The sequence below is a fragment of the Phallusia mammillata genome, chromosome 2, assembly GCF_965637545.1.
Source record: "Phallusia mammillata chromosome 2, kaPhaMamm4.hap1.1, whole genome shotgun sequence".
In the NCBI taxonomy this organism is placed as follows: Eukaryota; Metazoa; Chordata; class Ascidiacea; order Phlebobranchia; family Ascidiidae; genus Phallusia; species Phallusia mammillata.
In genome coordinates this window covers 12,403,486-12,424,602 of record NC_137253.1, presented here as the reverse complement: position 1 = coordinate 12,424,602, position 21,117 = coordinate 12,403,486, and the positions used below count along the sequence as shown (strand labels likewise).

The window sequence follows — 21,117 nt, the reverse complement described above, 5'->3', positions numbered from 1 at the left end:
GCTAAGTGTAAGCTAGGCTGGCTTAAGCTGACGTGAGATATGGTGTTGGTAGAATTTCCAGTTAAATTGTAACTTCATGATGTAACTTATGTATTACTTAGTACGTGTCTAAGCCTAAGGGAATCGATTAGATGCATGTAGAAAGTGTAGAAGAGTTGCATATGTATTTTTAAAATGTTAATTTCATAGTTTAAAACCCCGAAAGGTACTTTAGTGTGAAATCATATCTTTCGATCATCTCATGAAGCCATACATAGGAGGGTTTGCGTAGGAAAAAACCAACAATTTTCATTTTATTGTCGGCAAATTGTTTACAACAAACATTTGACCAATGACAACTTTAAATGCGTATTTCTTTCTTTTTTCAAGGTCTCATATTTCTGCTGATCCAACCACGGCAATCAGCAATCTGCGCGATAAACGAAAACAGATAAGATTCGTTGCCTTAAAGTACACAAATAAAAATAGATTAAATTTGAAATTTGAAACTTGTGTTTCGTGGTTTACATACCCTTGTGTAGATTGCAGGCAATCCCTGATCACAAGGAGTTGTTCCGTATGAAACTATGCCGTGTACATAGTATTGGTTGTCTGAATGTCGACAAACCATTGGACCGCCGCTGTCACCCTGGGCAAGAACCAAAGCATTCATATTGGGAAAGAATTACTGCAACGGTTTAGAGTAAATTATTGGTTTTGAAACATGGCCCTACCTCGCATGTATCTTTACCAAAATTATAGAACCCACAAAACTGTGCCCGGCAACCGCTCACAATGCGACTACCGTACTTGGCCGCGTTGACTGTAGTATACTGGGTGCAGAGTTGTTTTGGTAAAAAATAGGTTACTAGCTTCCTAAGACTGTCGGATGCATTTCCTGACGCTGCAAAAACAAACAAAGAAAGAATTGGTAACAAATTATCGAACGCGTAAAATATAGAAATTGGGCACACTTTAGATTTTCATTTTTAGTTTACTTTGTTTGTAGTTTATCTTGACTTCGCAACAATGTAAAACTGGACACAAAATATCATCAAAAACGTTGTTTTAGCTACGCTGTGTGCTTACCAGTTGTTTGTCCCCAACCCAAAGTGTAACATTGGCCTGCTGCAATGTTCGGCAAAGGATCTGTACATCGTCCAGGTGCCGCCAAGTTTGCTGGACTCACGTACTGGTTGATTGTAGCTGCCCTTGACAACTGTTACAATAAAGGGCAAGTTTTGTTTGTTTTGTTTGCTTTTAGTTAAACACAATCGATTTTTTTATGAAAACGTATCATACGCTATGAGTCTGAGTCTTGTGTGGCTTTGTACATTATACATCTGACACATTTATAAAGCAATCTAAGTCTGTGTAGAATATTTCCTAAACAAGGTAGTTTCTGCTTACCTTAACCAGTGCAATGTCAAACACGTAAGTAACACGGTCAAATCTCGCATGTGTTACGAGTCTTGATATATTGAAGTTTTGTTCGTTTGCTGAAGTGACTGATTTTGAGTATTCTCCCAATCTCACTCCGTATAAATGTGGACTGGGCCTTAAACCAATCAGGCATGTATTTTATAGAGCAGCTTTGGCGCGTACATAAGTGTAAACTTATGTGGTAAATATATAACTTGCAACGCAGTTAGGTATTTTCAAATTACGTTTCGAAGCAGTGAGTGGCCGTTAGCACCCATTGATTGTTAATAAGTGACCCTCCGCATATAAAGTGGATTGAATGTTCAGTTGGTTTCTCGTATATATAAGCCATAAACGGCCAAGCTCCCTCAGCAGATGCTGATCCACCTTAGAACACAAACAACGTTTAAAGCACCAACGGTAAAAGTAGTTGGTCAGCTAACGTGGAATGTTGTACAGGAATTTGTATACTGACCTATAATTCTCGCTTCTGGAGCGCCCATGCTTGCACCTGAAAAAAGTACCAAATAAATCGATTTTACGCAATTAGTTTTGACACACTGCCTAAAAAAACAAACAATGTACAAACCTGACACTGCATGAGCGCAAAGTATAAATACGCCCAGCACATTAAGCAACATCGTTCTTGGTGAATGCACTTGTTCTTTCATCTTGTACAGTTGATTCACAGGTTTGGTTTATGAATAAACGCTTACTTTTCGTCTTCTTTCGTACACTGCAAAACATTTGTATTAATGTTTACAAGGTTCAGAGCGAGTCTATTTGAACGAAATAAGAAAGCAACCACAAGCCAACTGACTTTTTGGCTGTGACTGATTCGTGCTTCAGCACCCATTATATAGTAAACTTCCAGTATTGCATCACAGTTGTGTACGCAAATTTGACACCCACAGTTTAGCAAAACATGTTTTCTTTGTAAAACTCGGCCGCATTACGAAATGTTTAGGCGGCACAGTCAAGCACTACGGGCCGATAGGCAAACTATAATTTAGTAGCAATGCTTTCTCTAGGGAAATCCTGACACTCTTTGCCATAAAAAGCAAAGAGAACCGTAAATCGTGATCTAGTTTCAGCAAAAATGTACATGTATTGTTTTTGTTGACGTTAATGTTTACTTTGGTAGATCCGCCGCCGGGTTGGGCTGAAGCCTTAACCATAGTTTGCCCTAAAGCAAGTGATCGGAATTCAACAGCATGATTTTACATGTTAGCGAACGGTAAAGTTTTAAATGCACTTACCTGAAACATACAAAGAAATGTTGTTTGATTCAATTTATTTTTTCAGAGTTGGTACCTATTGTTTTAATTTCTGTATGCACGAGTAAAAAGATTTCAAGCGAAGTCTTGTGTTTGAATAGGAAATTAAATGAGAGTTACGTACTGTTATTTAAAAATAGATTAGTTCGTAAACAAAAGTAAAAAACGATTGATCCCAACATCACTGCGACCTTAAAATGTCTGATACACTATCAAATACATGTTTTATGAAAGGGGTCAACTTTCTACAGCGCGAGGTTGCAAGTAACAGCACCACGCTAAAAAGTCACAATTAAATGACTTTGTGGCAACAAATCTCTAAAAATCATTAAGCTACCTCTCTAAACTTTATCACTTCTGGCTTTGTAATTAAGTTCGCTTTCGGGATGAATATTGATTTACCGTTGTTTGTGGTGGACGTCATTTTGTTTGTCGCAAATTTAAATTTATGGTCTGCTGTAATTTTTGATTGAGGAATTGTTGTGTCAAAATTAGGTCTATAATTGAACTGAAATTTTAATCTACGTTTTTAATCTCTGTGATAGTTATGATACTTTAATAAAAATGACACTTTTGGGATTGGTAACGTGTTTGGTTGTCGCCAAATATAGTTATTGAAACCGGAACTGTAAACGCTTTCAAATACAATTACCTAATGCAAATAAAATCTGCTCGGTTTGTTCGTCCCCTATCGCCTTAACTGCCTCCAATGTAAGAGTAAATTATTTTGAGCGCAGCTTTGTAATAAACGAAAATATGAAAACAATTTAGTTTAGGTTTACAGAGTATAAAAATAATTAATTTAGGTTTACAGAACTGCGAAAAGTGTAGTTCCAACATTACATTGACACCTTAAAATGTGTGTGGGACATTGCCTAAAAGTGCATTTAAAAAAAGACGAAATATTTAACAGCACCAAGTTGCAGAATACAATACTACGATGTAAAGTCAAAACCTTTAACCGGCTTTCCTATTAAACCTAATAAATACAAAAATGAACTTAATGAATTAAATTGGCTTCACAGAAAATCTTTTACACTACATCTCACGTCTGTCGCACAATCAGCACATTTATTTCAATATGTGTCATAAACAGCACGGACAATTGCTCACGGTTAGGGTTATTTGATTTGAGGTAGGTTTTTTTTGATTAAGAATCCAATAAAATTTCCTTTTATAACTTTTTTTTTTCAAAAAGAACGTACTTTCCAACCCCTCTTCTGTTGCTAAATTCAGCTCTTTGCGCTATCTACCGAAATTTACTAAATGTGGGACTTGCGTTACAGTGGCTCTACTTTTCTTTTTTACCGTTGTTTACGACCGACGCCAATTTGCTTGTCGCGTAGTAAAAGTTGTGGGTGTATTTAAAAAAGGAGTTGCTATGTCAAAAATTTTGACAATAGTTGCGCTGACATTTGACTCTCGTATATGTTAAATTCTAGCTAGCACAAATATAATACTCAATTTATCGTCAGTAAATCATTCTAACTACTCGTAGATTTGAAACAGAAAATACACGCCAAACAACAACGCTCCCAGTTATTGTGGCCATGTCTTATTACGTAATAAAAAAATATCTAAACTAAAAAAAATGTGTTTAGTGCAGTGCTCTTCTACCGGTGTGCATGGCGCACTCTGGGGTGCACCAAAATATGCATGGGGTGCACCAGTACGAAAAAGTGTACAAGGGTGCATCTCAAACTTGTAATGAACTATTAATATTTGACTTTCAGGATATTGGAAAAAAAATTGTTGTTTTTTCTCTGCATTTAAAGAAATGTTGATGTTGCTTTTTGTTTTTATGTATAATTCATATCGCTTTTTACCTCAGTTTACCTTCAAAGTAAACAGAGTGCATGAGTTCGTCACAACAGCAAAGCGCTCACCAAATCAAAAAAGGTTGAAGAGCACTGGTTTAACGTTCGACTTCGCCTCCCAATTATTGAGTTAACAAAATGAAAAAAAGCATCTGGATTCTGAACTAAATGCCATAATTATTCCTTGTCATGCAAGGTAGCATGGTAGTCACGTAGGCGTAAATGTGCCAAATTTATAATAATGAACGATTGGGTAGCAGTTATATGGATTTCTGTTTTGTTCTAACCTCGAATATTCGAGAATGTTACGACTCATCGTTATGGAAAAAAACTTTGAGAACAAATTTGCAAAAATGTCCAGGCAGTGCATTAAGTAAGTGGTTTATCCAAAAGTATATATATTTATTCAAGGGTAAACAAACAAATAGGACGAATAAAATGTTTAGACTGCCATTCTGCGGGTCACGATTTTGTTATTATTAAGTTATATTACAGTTTTCTTTTAGACACATTGGGCAGCAAGATTATTTCGTTTTTTTTTCTATCTATTGCGACGTCCTCTATGGCATTCTTGTTTGTATCCAGGTCTATGTAAAAAATCTCCCTACAGCTGAGCTTTGGCCTTTCTTTCTTCCTTATTGAGTCCAACGCATAGCGAGTTTTGTGGCCTGTTTACATGCCATGCGTAGCACATGTCAGCAAGTGTAAATCTCCGTGTTTTGATGATGGTACATAGAGGTTTTGGATCTCTAATTATACACTTCTCATCATTTACATGTGATCTTTGTAGGTCATTTCATGATTTTACCCAACATTTTTGAATAGGCGTATTTTTGACAATGAGTGCCCGTAAAGTCGATTGCTAGATGTCTTAGGCCAGGGTTGTCAAGACTAAGGGAACGACGGCCACATTACAGTTTGCTAAGTCCTGGGCTGGCCGCAAAAGTTACTATTCTAATTGACTAGTGCTTTGGGTCTGAAATTACTATTCTAATTGACTAGTGCTTTGGGTCCAAAATATAATGAGCATATTATTTAGGTTATGCCTTTTGCGAACGATTCGATGATTGTATGTAGAAACCGTTCACAAAAAGTATTATTAAATAGCAGTTTTAAAGTTCAAAACCCCCGAAACTTATTTTAGTGTGAAACCATGGCTTTCGTTCATCGCATAACGCCACACTTAAACTAGGTACTGCGTAAACATAAACAGCATTTTCAATACTGGGCATTTATTATCAGCAAATTGTTTACAACAAACATTTGACCAATTATAAGTTTAAATGCGTATTCCTTCCTTTCAGGGTCTCATATTTCTGGTGATCCAACCACGGCAATCAGCAATCTGCGCGATAAACGAAAACAGATAAGAAATACCTTAAAGCAGTGGTTCTTAACCTTTTTTCCTTGCTGCACCCCTTTCAAATCACTAACCAATTTTCGCACCCCCTTTCAAATCACTAACCAATTTTCGCACCCCCTTTCAAATCACTAACCAATTTTCGCTCCCCCTTCTGTAATTGCTTAAATAGAATAGACCTAACCAACCTTAATGATTCAGCATCCCCGCACCCCCTAGGAACAGTTCTCGCACCCCAGGTTAAGAACCCCTGCCTTAAAGTATACATTAGCAATCTAGATTTTAAATACAAGCATGTCGTGGTTAACATACCCTTGTGTAGATGGCAGGTAAGCCCTGACCACAAACAGTTGTTCCGTATGAGACTATGCCGTGTACATAGTATTGGTTGTCTGAATGTCGACAAACCATTGGACCGCCGCTGTCACCCTGAACAAAAACCAATGCATTTATATTGAGAACGAATTATTTCAACGGTTTTAGTGTTCGCGTAAATTATTGCTTTTGAAACATGGCCCTACCTCGCATGTATCTTGGCCAGGGTTATAGGACCCACAGTACTGTGCTTGGCAACCGCTCACAACACGACTACCGTACTTGGCCGCGTTGACTGTAGTAAAGATGGTACAGAGTTTTTTTGGTACAATAAAGCTTCCTAGCTTCCTAAGAGTGTCAGATGTAGTTCCTGACGCTGCAAAAACAAACAGAGATAGAATGGTTAACAAATGGTCTAATGCGTAAAATACTCAAATTGAGAGCACTTTAGATTATTGTTTTAGCTTTTCTTGGGTGTAATTTATCTTGACTTCGCAGCAATGTAACACTCTACATAAAATATCATGAGAAAAGGCGTTGTTTTAGCTATGGTGTGTGCTTACCAGTTGTTTTTCCCCAACCCAAAGTGTAACATTGGCCTGCAGCGAAATTCGGCGAAGGATCATTGCAACTTCCAGGTGCCACCAAGTTTGCTGGACTCACGTACTGGTTGATTGTAGCTGCCCTTGACAACTGTTACAATAAAGGGCAAGTTTGTTTTGTTTTGTTCGCTTTTGAAACAAAATTGAATTTTTTCTGACAACGAGTTTAGCGTGGCTTCGTATACTATGTTTCTGATACGTTTATAAACCAATATATTCAACTTCGTATAATACCAAGAAGACTCCAGTGGTGGAATTCAGCCGGTTCGCACCGGTTCTATAGAACCGTCTCACGAAATTTATCCGATTAGCGAACCGGTTAGCATTACTGTTTACTGTCAATGGACTTTTTGTAACATAAGCGGCTAAAAATATAACTTTTGTGATAGAACCGCTTGACAAAAAAATTAAATCACACCACTGCATGAATCGCTAAACAAGAAACGTTACTGTTTACCTTAACCAGTGCAATGTCAAACACGTAAGTAACACGGTCAAATCTCGCGTGTGTTACGAGTCTTGATATGTTGAAGTTTTGTTCATTTGAAGAGGTGACTGATCTCGAGTATTCTCCCAATCTCACTCCGTAAAGGTTTCGGTTAGGCCTTAAGAACAATAGTGCATGAATTTTATAGAGCAGTTCGGGCGCATATATACTTAGGGTAAAATATAGTTTGTAACGCAGTTAGGTATTTTCAACTTACGTTTCGAAGCAGTGAGTGGCTGTTAACACCCATTGGTTGTTAATAAGTGAACCTCCGCATATGAAACGGATTGGATGCCCAGTTGGTTTCTCATATATAAAGGCCATAAACGGCCAATCTCCCTCAGCAGTTGCTGATCCACCTTAGAACACAAACAACGTGTAAACCACAAACCCTCATAAGTAATTGGTCAGCTAACGTAGAATGTTGTACAAGAATTTGTACTGACCTATAATTCTCGCCTCTGGAGCACCCATGCTTGTACCTAAAATAAGGACAAAATAAATAAACTTTGCACAGTTATTTTTGACACACTGCCCAACAAAAAAATCATGAACAAACCTGACACTGCATGAGCGCAAAGTATAAATACGCCCAACACATTAAGCAGCATCATTCGTGGTGAATGCACTTGTTGTTTCATCTCGTATGTTGATTTACAGGTTTGGTTTATAAATAAACGCTTTTCGTCTTCTTTCTTACACTGCAAAACATATGTTTATTAACGTTTAGAGCAAGTCTGTATCATCCAAATAAGCTGACAGTCACAAGCCAATGACTTTTTGGCTGTGACTGATTCGTGCTTCAGCACCGATTATATAGCAAACCTCCAGTATTGCATAACATAGGAAAAACTGTGTACGCAAATTAGACACCCACAGTGTAACAAAACATGTTTTTGTAAAATTCGGCCGCATTACGAAATGTTTAGGCGGCACAGCCCAGCACTAAACGCCGGTAGGCAGAATATAATTTGGTAACAATGCGTTCTTTAGGGATAGAGTGATGATATTTATAATAATCAGCAAAAAGAATGGTGAAACGTGATCTAATTTCAGCAAAAATTTACATGTAATGTTTTTGTTGACGTTAATGTTTACTTTGGTAGATCCGCCGCCGGGTTGGGCTCAAGCGAAGTTAATAATTTGCCCCGAGGCAAGTGATCAGAATTCAAAAGCTGGCCTTTTTACATGAGCGATTCGAATTGTATCGTTGATGCGCATTGTGTGACGTCACGATTTCTATTCGCTAAAGCGTAAAATTACATGGTTGCCGAACCGAATCGCATTCAAGGTTTTCAGCTTTGCGCAAAAACGAAATTGTAGTTATTTTTGAGTGATATACGAACGGATAATTGTTAATTTTAAAGTATTTTTAGACTTTTAGTCTATTCTTCCGAAAAAATCTGAATTAATTTGTGTGCAGCAGTTGTTTGCGTCGAGTTTAGACAAACCAAATGTATGAATTTGTTTATTGTGAACAGTTAAACCCTCAGAAATAGTTGGAAGAAGCATTCAAAGTGTATCGATCACTCTGACTTCATTGTCCAATAGTAATAAGTGCTGATTTCTAAGTTGTACGTATACTAAAACTGTATTACATATCAGGCCATGTAGCACATTAAAAAAATCCTTTATATGACTGTACAAATTTATTAAATTAGTTTCATTAGAGTCTATTGTGGGTTACATGTATAAAAAACGACTAATTAGTATAACTTTGCACCAGTTGGACGAAAAACTTGATTAAATATGTAACTTGGTGTATGGAACGTTTGTTCAGTATTAGCTACAAATTTCCCGTTATTTTCGGCACCAAATAAACAACCTACATATGGTTTCAATTTGACCTAATTGTTCACAAAAGAGTTCTCCTAAGCGTATTGGCGCCTAAGCGTATTCAAACCACAACGCTTGAAATGCACTTACCTAACACACAAAACCAGTTTAAATCAACTTATTTTTAAGAGGTTGGTCACTACTTATCGTTTATTTGCACTTAATTAAAAATAGATTGGTTTATGAACTGAAGTATGAAACGATTGGTCCCAACATCACTGCGACCCCAAAATGTTTGCTATACACTATCAAATGCATGTTTTCTGAAAGGAGGAACTTTTCTGCAGCGCCAGTTTTGAGTGAACAATACCACGGTAAAAAGTCACAAACGTTAAATGCATTTGTTGTAACAAATCTCCGAAAAAACAATAGACTACCTCTACTGGCTTTGCAATTAGTTTGTCCGCTGTCGAGATGAAAGTTGATTACCGTTGTTTGTGACGAACGTCATTTTTTTTGTCGCGAATTTAAATTTGTGGGCCGCAACAATTTTTGTTCGAGAAATTGTTGTGTCAAACTATGTGACCATCATTGCGCTTAAGTTTTACTCTTTTAGGGGTGTAAAAACAAAGAAATTATCAAAAAAATTACATAATTTTATCTTTGGGCCTAAAAGTGTAGTGAATAAAACTAATAGCTCAGTGGGCAAATCCTACGCTACACTGTAAATGTTGTTAGGAGTCTACTATAGGGTTACAAGACGTCCGGAATTTCCCGGACATGTCCGAAATTAGGGCTAAATATCTGTTACCGGAAATAATTTTTAAAACAATTATTAATGTCCGGAATTTTAATCTCAAGTAGCTTAAACCACAATCGTTTTACGAAGAAGGTGAAACAGGTTTACATTATAACGGTTGTCTGTGCTGATTTTGATCTACGTGTCTTAAAAATCTAACAGTATTATGCTAAATGGGCCAGATCCCGTAAAACTTTCTGTTTTGCAATTATTTAGAAACAAAAACTGCGCGTTTTGACATGTTTGATTGACGCTAAATATAGTTATTAAAACCGTCAGGAATTTTGCCCACGCAGATATTGCAACCCTATCTATTAGTAATTGTTTTTCAGGTGAATATAAACGTTAAACACCAACAATATCGATAGCGATTTTACATTGTTATTACATAATGCTACGATTATCTGAACTCTTTCGTTTGCCCTTGGGTGTTTAGTGTTAGACTGTGCCAGTCAACTATTGTGTTGTAGGTAAACCCCAGGGAAATGAAATTTGCATCCAGATTTTTTTCAGAAGTTTGTTATTTGTGCAAGATTCCTATATAATGTGCACAAGAAGCACAGTTCAGTCATAACGACGTGGAAACAGGCACAGCACTTTCACTTTTTGTAATTATTTGAAACTCACGTTTATTAATAAACCCGAATCTCCAAAATGTTTTTTTGGCATTTTTTTGCTTTCTTGTAATACTTATAGGAACTACACTGGTTTTGTCATTGCCCCTTTCACAGAATAAGTACATGTAGGAAAATTTGGATCGGTAGGTATATCACACCGACTGCCTTGAAGCCATATTTTTGCTTGTTTTCAAACTGTTGGGCTGGTTATGCCCCAATGTCGTAACATTTAAAATATTATTGTATCATTTGTATCTTAGGTGGATCACCAACTTCTGAGAGAGATTATGGCTTACATATATGAGAAACCAATTAGGCATCCAATCCGCTTGAAATGTGGAGGGTCTCTTATCAGCAATCAACGGGTTCTTTGGGCTGCTCACTGCTTTAGAACGTAAGTTTTTCACTCTTTTTTATAAAACTGTTGAGAAAATAATAAAAGTTATCGCAATCGAAACTTTAACAACAGGATTGTGTTTTGGCTAATGGCAACGCATTATAAAGCCTTTTTGCGGTTTGTTTTAAAGGACCAATCAACAACAATACAGAGTGAGATTGGGAGAATACCCTTAATCTGTGACGTCATCTAACGAGCAAAATTTCAACATATCAAGACTCATATTACACCAGAACTTCAACCGTGCGCTATTGAAAGGTTCATATTAAAGTGCAGAAAAATAGTATACGCTAGTCGGAACCAGTGCAGTTGTGGTTAAACCATATATTTTGAAAAAAAATACATAGACATTTGTGCTAAATTAATAGCCTTTTTTTATTTTATGGAAAAGTAGAAAGTTTCGGTTTGAGTTTGTTTTTTCACGAAAAGTACATATATACGAGTTGGTCCTAAAGACAAGTACTAGCATTACCAACTCTTCATATGTTACTGAAACTGCGAAAAAACAAAAATGGATTAGGTAAAACATGTTTTGTACCTCGTCTTTCGCGCTCATTGTTTGCACTTTATCACAGTTGTCCAGAGCAGCTACCATCAACCAGGACATAAGTATTTTTCGCAAACAGCCGTAAACACTATAGTGATTGCCTAAGGTGGATCGTATTTGTTACTCCTAATACCACACTTTTCTGCAGAGGCCTGTAACATGAAAACATTGTAATGTGAGGTAAATATGCTAAAGCAGCATGGAATAACCGTGTAATTGGAAGTTGTCATGTTAAGTTCTGCGGTTCCACCGGCCTTGGACATGATACATGTAAGGTAATCATGCTTACACCATTAACTAAAACTTGAAACACACAATCGCCACTTCTAACAGCACTTATCTGCGAAACAATAAAATTACCTATTTTGTTAAAACATGTGTTTTCTCCAGGTTGACAGAGGTGAACCAATGGTCTGCCGACATTCTAACAACCAATATTATGTTCGTGGCCTAGTTTCATACGGAACATCTGTTTGTGGCCTAAACTTGCCTACATTATACACAAATGTATATTTACCTTGAAATTACAGAAACAAAGCATCTAAATTAGTGATTTGTTAAAAAACATTTATTACCTAACAGGTTGCTGATCTCCGTGAATGGATTAGTAGCAACATGACACCATAATGGCAAACGGGGTACCACTCATGTGCACCAGATTAATATCATTATTCAATTGCTCCATTGCTCCAAAACTTGCCAAAATAAAATGCAACGAGTATGATAAAATGTGCAATGTTTACTGCCCAGAAATGTGCTTAAACAAGTGCAGGATCTAAAAAAGCAAAAAGAAAGAAATTTGTTTTGAATAATTAAGACAAGTAGCCGGCAACCAAAAGCAAGTTACAACTAGTGCAAAACAGTGTGGTCCATATGTGAGCATGAAAGGTAACATGCAGGATTTGGGAATCTATAGATTTTATAGTGGAGTATAGTGGAGCAAGTCATTTAGTGACTGGAATATTGCTTAAAATGCGCATTTGCTAATGCTTAGCTATATCGATCCGAGTTTGAGTCATTCATTTTGGGCGTACAACAAAACATTAACGCGCTTCTAAATCGCTAAGTCCAGGCTTTGTTAGCCCATAACAGATACACATTGACCATTAGTTTAATCTTGGATGACCGATTTAAGCTTGTGATTGCATGCGGACTGAATGTCATAGTTCGGACCACTTTAGTATATATTCAGGTCATTAATTTTATATACAATTTATCCTATCATATAAAAGGCTACTATTAATCGCAGCATTTTGGTAATAAATAAAAAAATATCATTAGGAAAACACATACCAGCATTTACACCAGTGGTAACTTTGTCGAGGTTCCTTGCATGTAATCCTTTCGACTGCAGCAACCCCGCTGGCGGAATAAATCTTGACCTCGTTGGCAACGTTTTAACTGCCTTTGGCACACACGTCGCTCCAATGCTCCAATACCGCACCTGTAATTGGTTTCGGTAAATGTGTGACTGTTTTGTTGGTTACACATGTTTCATCAATTTGCTCGAATGTGCTCCGTTAGAGTGCACACAGGCTTTTTTTCAGGGGGTTCTTGCAAATATTAAACGTACTTTTTTATTCAAGTCTTGAAGCTTATAACGCAGCTTCTTTTTCATATCAAGCAACGCAGCTTGGATTTAAGAAGATTTCTTGGTTGTTAAAGGCATACACCGAGTCGTATTGGTTGAACCTTCTGCAAAAAAGTCTTGAACGTTCTAAAACAGCTAAAACCGAAGGGTTATTTTCCTTCAGAGTATTGGTTGCTAAAAAACTTTTCTTTGGCTGCAAATCAGTACCAAAAAACACAAACATTTCCCAACTAATTTGGATGGTTATAGCGGCGTGACTCAGCCGAGGAAACTGCACAACAAAACTCTGGCCCCTTCCCTTCCATTTCTGGGCCCTAATTAGCAAATGCTGTTTCGTCTTTTTCCGCAATGCGTTGCCGCTGGTCACTTGAACCCCCGTTGCCTTCAGGTGTTTGTAATTAACACTGTACAAGTCACTGCCGTTGGCTTGTTCCAGACAAAAATCACATCCTCCAGCAAGATCGCTAAAAGTTTGTGTAATTTGCTGTGTTCTTCGCTACCACGCTTTGGAAAAACCTTGCTTGCATAGAACTGCACAAAGCAGTCACCTTTCTCAAAGTGCTTGTGGGGATAGTTAAGTTCATAAAACCGATAAACCTTTTCCTCTTTCTGTAACAACTGACGCATAATCTGTCACGTTTGCCAATTTTGTTACACACCTTTTCAATTCGCTATATACCTACAGTTGTAAACTTTCGTTAATTGTAAAATCACAGATCTCGTCAGTTCATCACAAGGTATTGACCACAACTACCGCGCTTTCTCCAATACGTTTTGTTTGATTATTTTAGCCCTTGACCTGGTCAATCTAGCTCCCTGTACGTACTAATTGGTATTTTCCTTTTATTGTTTTAAGTTTAAGAAACCGATTTTGTTTGGTATCAGTTTTTAAGGCCCTTTCGTACCGAAATGTATCGTACAATGAACAATTTACTCTTCATTAGGCAGTGTTGTTTTCACATTATAACAGCAAACGAATAACAGACAATAAACAGCATAGATGTTTTAGAGTTTTTTTAGACTTTGCTTTTAAATCTTTTGTTTAGAACTTTTTTTAAAATCTTTTTTATTATTTTTGTTTGCCTAGGCAGACACAATTTTCAAACATTTTTCCAACTGAAATTGATATATAACTTGCACATTGTTTTCTAACTAAATGATGCTTTCACAAGTATTGCATTTGTAGCATTTTATTTTGACAAACGATTCACTATAGAACGTTTTAGTCGGGCTTGTTGCCCTTCAAGATATTTTGACTTTTCAAAGTCTCATATTTCTTGTAATCCATCCACGACAAACGGCAACCTGCGAAAATAAATGTAATTAGATCAAAGTTAAAAAAATTAACTGCATCTCAGACTTTATTACACAATGATATAAACTACGCTTTAATGCATGTTACCAAACTACACAAGGCTTTGTATAATTAGAGCTGTGCAAACCTGTAACCCTAAAGAAACTTACACTTGTGTAGATGCCAGGTAAGCCCTGTCCGCAAGGTTCTGTCCCATATGACAAAATGCCGTGTACATAATATTGGTTGTCAGAATGTCTGCAAACCAATGGACCGCCGCTGTCACCCTATGTAAAGGACATTTTTTTGCCATAAGCGGAAGTATAATGGAGTTGAATGTTGGCGATTTGACTTGATTTTAAACATGCCTCACCTCGCATGTATCTTCGCCTTTGTCGTACTTCCCACAAAACTTGGCTTGGCATCTTTCCACTAGACTAGTCGATAATCGTACTTTCTATAGTTACGCGCAGTAATTGCACGGCAAGCATCACGGGGATAAATATAACTTCTCACTTTTTTAAGTGTGTCAGAAGTATTACCTCCAGCTTTAATGAAAACAAGTAATCCATTATAACCTACTTCTGTAAAACGGGGTTGTTTTGTAAGCCACACTCGATATCTTTTTTGCCGTATTTTTACGAATGTTCGGACTTGTACTGTTAGGTATGGGACTACTTTCAGACTACTTAAAAAGTTCACCCATCAAACAAACTATGTCATAAACCTAAAATTTCTTACCACTTATTTTTAAGTCTGGTGATGGGTCGTCACATCGTCCAGCTCTCACTAAGTTTACTGGTCTCACGAACTGATTGAATGTAGCAGCCCTGGACAACTTAAACAATATGCAAGTATGTGTAATTTTGCGCTTTTAAGAAATTAACTTGTAGAAGCCAAAAAACTTTTAATTGCGACCAATATTAGTGAAAAGACAAAATAGCTTCTAATAAATTTATACTTTGCGTTGGCTGGTTACTAACGCTACCAATTTTGTTTATTCAATTCTGTGGGGCATTTTGTAAGATTACTTTATTGAGGTAAATCAAAATAATTCAATGTTTTATATTTGGCTTGTTACCCTCAAGATTTTAACATTTTTTTTACAGATCAGTGTTTTATTTTATAGTCCAACGAAAACTTGACATTTACGCAAACGAGGTAACACTCCCACCAACCTTAATCAGCGCTATGTCAAACAATAAGGCAAGCGGGTCAAATGACTGGTGAAGCACAAGTCTTGAAACACTAAAATCTTGTTCATTAGGTGAAGTTACAGATTGCCTGTGTTCTCCCAATCTCACTCGGTGTATAGTTCGGTCAGGTCTGAAAAACAAATTGATTTACCGAGATTTTCATTGATAGTATATATCAGTGGTTCTTAAACTTTTTTTGTTGCGACGCCCTGGAAAAGTTTTCTGGACTTGCGACGCACCAGCAAATAAAAGTTAATGAGGAAACTTATTATTAAAGTTATGTTTATTGTTACAACAACAAAAAGCCACGAAACGCAACTATTCTGCCACGCCCCTGAAAAACTGAAACGACGCACCAGGGCGTCGCGACGCACAGTTTGAGAACTACAAACATTAAAATCTTGCAGTGACCCAAATCGACATTAGCGCTGAGCAGTATAAAGACTAATATAATATTCAGCATTGTGTTTTGCACAAATGCTCGTTGCTTTATCTTACAATTTTGTCAAAAGATTCAGTTTTCTGCAAGATAAAAAAGATTTAAAATTTCTAAATGCCGTTGAAAAGGCAATACGTTTTCAATACTTCTACTGATACAAGTAGCAAATATCTTTTGCTTTCCTTGACTGGACAGTTCTCGAGTTATGAGTACTTTTTGCTGTGTACACACTTTATATAGAGACCTGTTGTGCATATAGGAAGTTCGAATTATTTGATTGTCTATCACATTTTCGCAAGATTAGACTCGAAGCTCCTTTGTTTAGAGCAGGGGTCACCAAACTTTTTTCACTGCGGGCCGGATGAGTGATAACAATCATTTGCGCGGGCCGCATAGCTTATGCCCAACCCAACGAGGCAATTTTTATAGGGGCGCCAAGTTATGGTCTTTCTACAATCCTATTCAAAACCTGGTCTTGCGACTGTTAAACTGTATAATTAGTCTCATCTTACGGGCAATGCTTGTATATTACGCCACAAGTGACAAAAGAAGGCAATTGTTTGCGCACAATTAACACTTGTAGTCTCCTCTGTGACGTAACAAACTGGCTTTGGGTCAACCCTGGGCGTTAAAATCCTATGAAACGCGGTAGTTTAATTCTGAATATCCCCACAGAAAAACTTTTGTAAGGAGTAGATTAACTTCCAATGTTACAAAGTTATCAATACAATTTGGCAACCTAAAAAATGTGGTCGCGGGCCGGATGAAATGACCTCCGGATCCGGCCCGCGGGCCGTAGTTTGGTGACCCCTGGTTTAGAGTGTGACTTGGCGAAAACAGCTGAACGTGACTAAACATCGGCAAAAATTGTTATTGATGACACAATTTCTGCACAGAAACATGGCCAAAAACAGCCCTCCTAGCGAGTAGTCAGAATTCTGCACCACAATCGTGGAAAATGAAAAATTACATCACAACAATTCAACGAAAACACTTGTATTTTGTTTGTGTGGGTATAATTTGTTGGGATTAGTCTCGTATATTCCCTACTTTATTAAGAATTTTTCCTGTTGTGTGTACCCATTATATAGAGATCATGTGTTAGGATTATCCGAAACAAATTACTTGATCGTAGCTAAATATTGGCAACAAAGTTGTATTGTTAACCTTATTTTGTACATGGAAGCTTTCTGACAAGGCGAGGAGGCATAATTCAACACACCGATCGTGCGAAATAAAATAACATCGCAGTAATATAAACTTAACTTCAGATTAACTTGTGTTTCTGGAGGTAGTTAGGATAAGTCGTGTATATGCCTTGGGGCTGGGAGTAAGAATTTCAAATTATATTTATACGTTACTCCGCAGTTAAGAGTTTGTCAGAGTAACATACATTACATCACAAAAAGCATCTGTTACATGCTCTTTTTAAAATCACTAATAGACAAAAATGCGCAGAAAGCAAATGATATAACTATAATAAAGCAATATTTCGTTTGCAACTTGTCAAAAGTTTCAACTTTCAAAACGAAACAAATACAAGCGCACGACTTATATGCACTGCCTAAATCTTAGGTCATTGAAAAAACATCTTTGACAGAAGATTTTTTCAGGACGCCATTTTGCCCTCTTCGCCATTTGCCAACAAAATGAGGTTTCCATACAGTGACACTACAATAATAAAGCAAAGCATCAATGAGTTTGTTTGTTTAATAGTCGGTTTGAACACAAGTGGATAAACAAGAAAAATTATACCTTTGTACCAGATGTAGGCAGGTGATTTTTTTCCAAAACTTTCGTAATCGAAACTCTGTTTTGTAGTACTGCGCAACTATTGTTTTTATACTATATATGTTGTGACATATGCACTACAATATTCTGAAATGCCTTTTGTATGGTTTCGTATTCTTATAACTTATCTATATATTGCTGTATACTAAAAAACAGAATGATGTAATGAACTTGGTAAAAAAACAATAATGACTTGTAATTCGTATTCCTCTCATGAAGGCACAGGAATATACGAGACTAATCCCAACAAATTATACCCACACAAACAAAATACAAGTGTTTTTGTTGAATTGTTGTGATGTAATTTTACATTTTTCACGTTTGTGGTGCAGAATTCCGACTACTCGCTAGGAGGAATGTTTTTCGCCATGTTTGTGTGCAGAAATTATGTCAACAATAACGATTTTTCTCGGTGTTTAGTCACGATCAAGCTGTTTTCGACAAGTCACACTCTAAACACACGAGCTTCGCGTCTAATCTTGCGAAAATGTGATAGACAATAAAATAATTCGAACTTCCTATATGCACAACATGTCTCTATATAATGGGTGCACACAGCGCTAAAAATCATACTCATGACTCGAGAACTGTCCAGTCAAGGAAAGGGAACAATATTTCCTAAGGGCATTAGTAGAAGTATTTAATTCTGAATTTTCAGAGGCATTTATAAGTTTAAAATCTGTATTATGTTGCAGAAAACTGAATCTTTTGACGGAATTTGTAAGATAAAGCAACGAGCATGTGCAAAATACAATGCTGAAAATCATATTGGTCGTTATTCTACTCAGCGCTCATGTCGATTTAGGTCAGTCCAAGATTTTAATGTTTTCATGTTTGATTAAAAGTAGAAAATATTTCGTTCACGGGGTAACATTTGTTTATTTTTTATGTCACTTTTTAACGACTGTAATTTTTCCGAAACAAAACGTTAGACCAAGTCTTTTCTCTTTTCAGGCACAAGCATGGCTGTTCCGGGAGCAAGAATCTTCGGTTGGTTGCCATAATATAGAAAAACATGTTTTCGCTTATTGGAAACTTACGCGTTTCTCGCTTTTTCAGGTGGCTCAACTACTGCAGAAGGTGATTGGCCGTTCATGGCTTACATATATGTGGTTAAAGCAGGACATCCAAACAAACATATATGCGGCGGTTCCCTCATAAGCAATCGATGGGTGCTTTCAGCTACACACTGCTTTGAAACGTAAGCTCGGGGAGTGTGTAAAATTAATCACATATACTATGAATGAAACATTACGGTAATTCAATTTGCTTTTTAGACCTGACCGAAATCTATACCGTGTGAGACTGGGAGAATACTCTGGTTCTGTGACTTCACCCAATGAACAAAATTTCAGTGTTTTAAGACTTGTGCTTCACCAGTCATTTGACCCGCTTGCTTTTTTATTTGACATAGCACTGATTAAGGTTGGTAGGAGTGTACCTCGTTAGCGTAAATGTCAAATTTTGGTTGTGCTGTAAAATAAAACGTTTAGCTGACGAGGCATGTTAAAATCTCTAACAAGCCAAATATAAACAATCTGAATTATATAAAGTCAATGAGGTAATCTCACAAAAATGACCCACAAAGCTGGATAAATAAAATTGGTAGCGTTATAAACATGCCAACACAAGGTACAAATTTATTAGAAGCTACTTTGGTTTTTCACTAATATTGATTGCAAATAAAAGCTTTCTGGCTTCTACAAGTTAACCTTTCAAAAAGTGCAAAATTGAACATACTTTATTTTGTTACAGTTGTCCAGGGCAGCTACATTCAATCAGTACGTGAGACCAGTAAACTTAGTGAGAGCTGGACGATGTGACGACCCATCACCGAACTTTCCGGTGGACGCATGTTATACACTTGGCTGGGGAAAAACGAGTGGTAAGAAAACCGCGATATAAAAGCTATGTAGTCGTTGAGATTAAAGCTTTTTGGCATAGTTTGTTAGATGGGCAAACCTTTTATGTAGTCTGAAAAGGGGCCAATTCCCGAAGGTACAAGTCCGAAAGTAAAAATACAACAAAAAAGATATGGCGTATGTTCTAAATCAACCCCCTTTTATTGACAACATGGTATAATGGATTGCTTGCTTCCTTTATAGTTGGAGGTGGAACTTCTGACACGCTTAAAAAAGTAAGAAGTTATATTATTATTCATGATGCTTGCAACGAAATTACTGTGGCTAACTCTACAAAGTACGGTGGTCGAACAGTGGAAAGATGCCAAGCCAAGTTTTGTGGGACTTATGACGCCGGCGAGGATACATGCGAGGTGAGGCATGTTTAAAATCAAGTCAATTGCCAACTTCCAACTCCATTATACTTTCGCTTATGGCAAAATGTCTTTTACTAAGGGTGACAGCGGTGGTCCACTGGTCTGTCGGCATTCGGACAATCAATACTACGTACACGGCATTCTGTCCTACGGCACAACTCCTTGTGGACAGAACTTACCTGGCATCTACACAAGTGTAAGTTTCTTCAGGGCTACATGTTTGCACACAGAAGTTATACAAAATCTTGTACAGTTTGGTAACATGCATTAAATTGCAGTTTGAATCAATGTGTAATAAAGTCTACGATGCAGTTAAATTTATTAAACTTTGATCTACTTTACATTTATTTGTGCAGGTTGCCGTTTGTCGTGGATGGATTACAAGAAATATGAGACTTTGAAAAGTCATATGCGTCAAAAGTCACCGGTTAAAACGTTCGATAGTGAATCATTTGCCGAAATAAAATACTACATATGCAATAGTTTTGAAAGCATCCTTAAGTTAGAAAACAATGTGCAAGTTATATATCAATTTAAGTTGAGAAAATGTTTTGAAGAGAATTGCGTCTTAGTCTAAACCAGCAGTTTTCATACTTTTTCAATATTATATCATAATGGTCCCTTCGCATTTTTTTCGAGCGCTCGCGGTCTAAGCTAAATATATGTATAAAACTGAAAATACCAGGGCAAAATTAAACTGTCGAATTACCAACTCAAAGTTAATTTATTCCTTTCAAAAGCATTCCCACAACAACATGCAGACTGAATTTAGTTCGTAAGATCACTTTGTAAGTGATTTGTAAGTGTAGTGGAATGTTTTAAGTGCAATTTATTACGCCAGAAACAAGAATAAAACAATATAAATATAGTGCGCGAACAATCGCCTCTGTTTGTAACTCGAAAATGAAGCATTGGAATACTTCTTGTCACAGAATACCCTTATCTGTCGATTTTTGGCTACTACGTTCGCAAGAGCTAATATTACATGACATTGTAGAAATACCTACAAAGCTCTCGCGGTCCCTCTGAATTTACTTGGCGGACCCCTAGAATCCCCAGTATGAGAACCGAAAGTTTTTTAAGCAAAGTCTGAAATTCCAAAACATCTATGCTGTTTTCATTGATTTGCTGTT

The 21,117-nt window shown here is 36.9% G+C and overlaps 3 protein-coding genes and 1 long non-coding RNA gene across 6 annotated transcripts; 1 reads left to right on the top strand and 3 right to left on the bottom strand.

The window, feature by feature from the left end:
* Positions 1 to 372: 372 nt before the first annotated feature.
* LOC145213005 (trypsin I-P1-like) lies at positions 373 to 2,072 on the bottom strand. The gene is made up of 8 exons (XM_080081251.1): positions 1,991 to 2,072; positions 1,877 to 1,912; positions 1,647 to 1,788; positions 1,390 to 1,537; positions 1,069 to 1,198; positions 714 to 883; positions 512 to 628; positions 373 to 444 (listed from the first exon to the last, which is right to left on the bottom strand). The coding sequence occupies exons 1-8, from the start codon at positions 2,070 to 2,072 to the stop codon at positions 373 to 375; spliced, it is 897 nt and encodes a 298-aa protein (XP_079937377.1).
* A 3,654-nt stretch (positions 2,073 to 5,726) lies between these two features.
* Positions 5,727 to 13,468, bottom strand: LOC145215361 (trypsin I-P1-like). Of its 3 annotated transcripts, none has more exons than XM_080084050.1 (14): positions 12,969 to 13,468; positions 12,689 to 12,839; positions 11,971 to 12,170; positions 11,756 to 11,885; positions 11,387 to 11,547; positions 10,748 to 10,872; positions 7,819 to 7,960; positions 7,706 to 7,741; positions 7,477 to 7,618; positions 7,230 to 7,377; positions 6,734 to 6,863; positions 6,377 to 6,546; positions 6,168 to 6,284; positions 5,727 to 5,840 (listed from the first exon to the last, which is right to left on the bottom strand). In XM_080084050.1, the coding sequence occupies exons 6-14, from the start codon at positions 10,769 to 10,771 to the stop codon at positions 5,796 to 5,798; spliced, it is 954 nt and encodes a 317-aa protein (XP_079940176.1). In that variant the 5' UTR covers positions 10,772 to 10,872; positions 11,387 to 11,547; positions 11,756 to 11,885; positions 11,971 to 12,170; positions 12,689 to 12,839; positions 12,969 to 13,468; the 3' UTR covers positions 5,727 to 5,795. The 3 variants fall into 3 exon arrangements, with proteins under 3 accessions (XP_079940176.1, XP_079940175.1, XP_079940174.1); XM_080084049.1 differs by lacking the exon at positions 11,756 to 11,885 and adding an exon at positions 11,605 to 11,735 and having other exon boundaries at positions 12,969 to 13,467; XM_080084048.1 differs by lacking the exon at positions 11,756 to 11,885 and having other exon boundaries at positions 12,969 to 13,467.
* A 711-nt stretch (positions 13,469 to 14,179) lies between these two features.
* Positions 14,180 to 15,115, bottom strand: LOC145215468 (uncharacterized). Its single transcript, XR_013857308.1, has 4 exons — positions 15,022 to 15,115; positions 14,654 to 14,828; positions 14,451 to 14,567; positions 14,180 to 14,291 (listed from the first exon to the last, which is right to left on the bottom strand). It is a non-coding gene; the product is annotated as an uncharacterized LOC145215468 (long non-coding RNA).
* A 3,296-nt stretch (positions 15,116 to 18,411) lies between these two features.
* LOC145214978 (trypsin-1-like) lies at positions 18,412 to 20,468 on the top strand. The gene is made up of 8 exons (XM_080083628.1): positions 18,412 to 18,511; positions 18,661 to 18,696; positions 18,766 to 18,907; positions 18,984 to 19,131; positions 19,462 to 19,591; positions 19,812 to 19,981; positions 20,064 to 20,180; positions 20,341 to 20,468. Exons 1-8 carry the CDS (start codon positions 18,460 to 18,462, stop codon positions 20,383 to 20,385), a joined length of 840 nt encoding a protein of 279 aa, XP_079939754.1. The 5' UTR covers positions 18,412 to 18,459; the 3' UTR covers positions 20,386 to 20,468.
* The last annotated feature ends 649 nt before the right edge of the window (positions 20,469 to 21,117 follow it).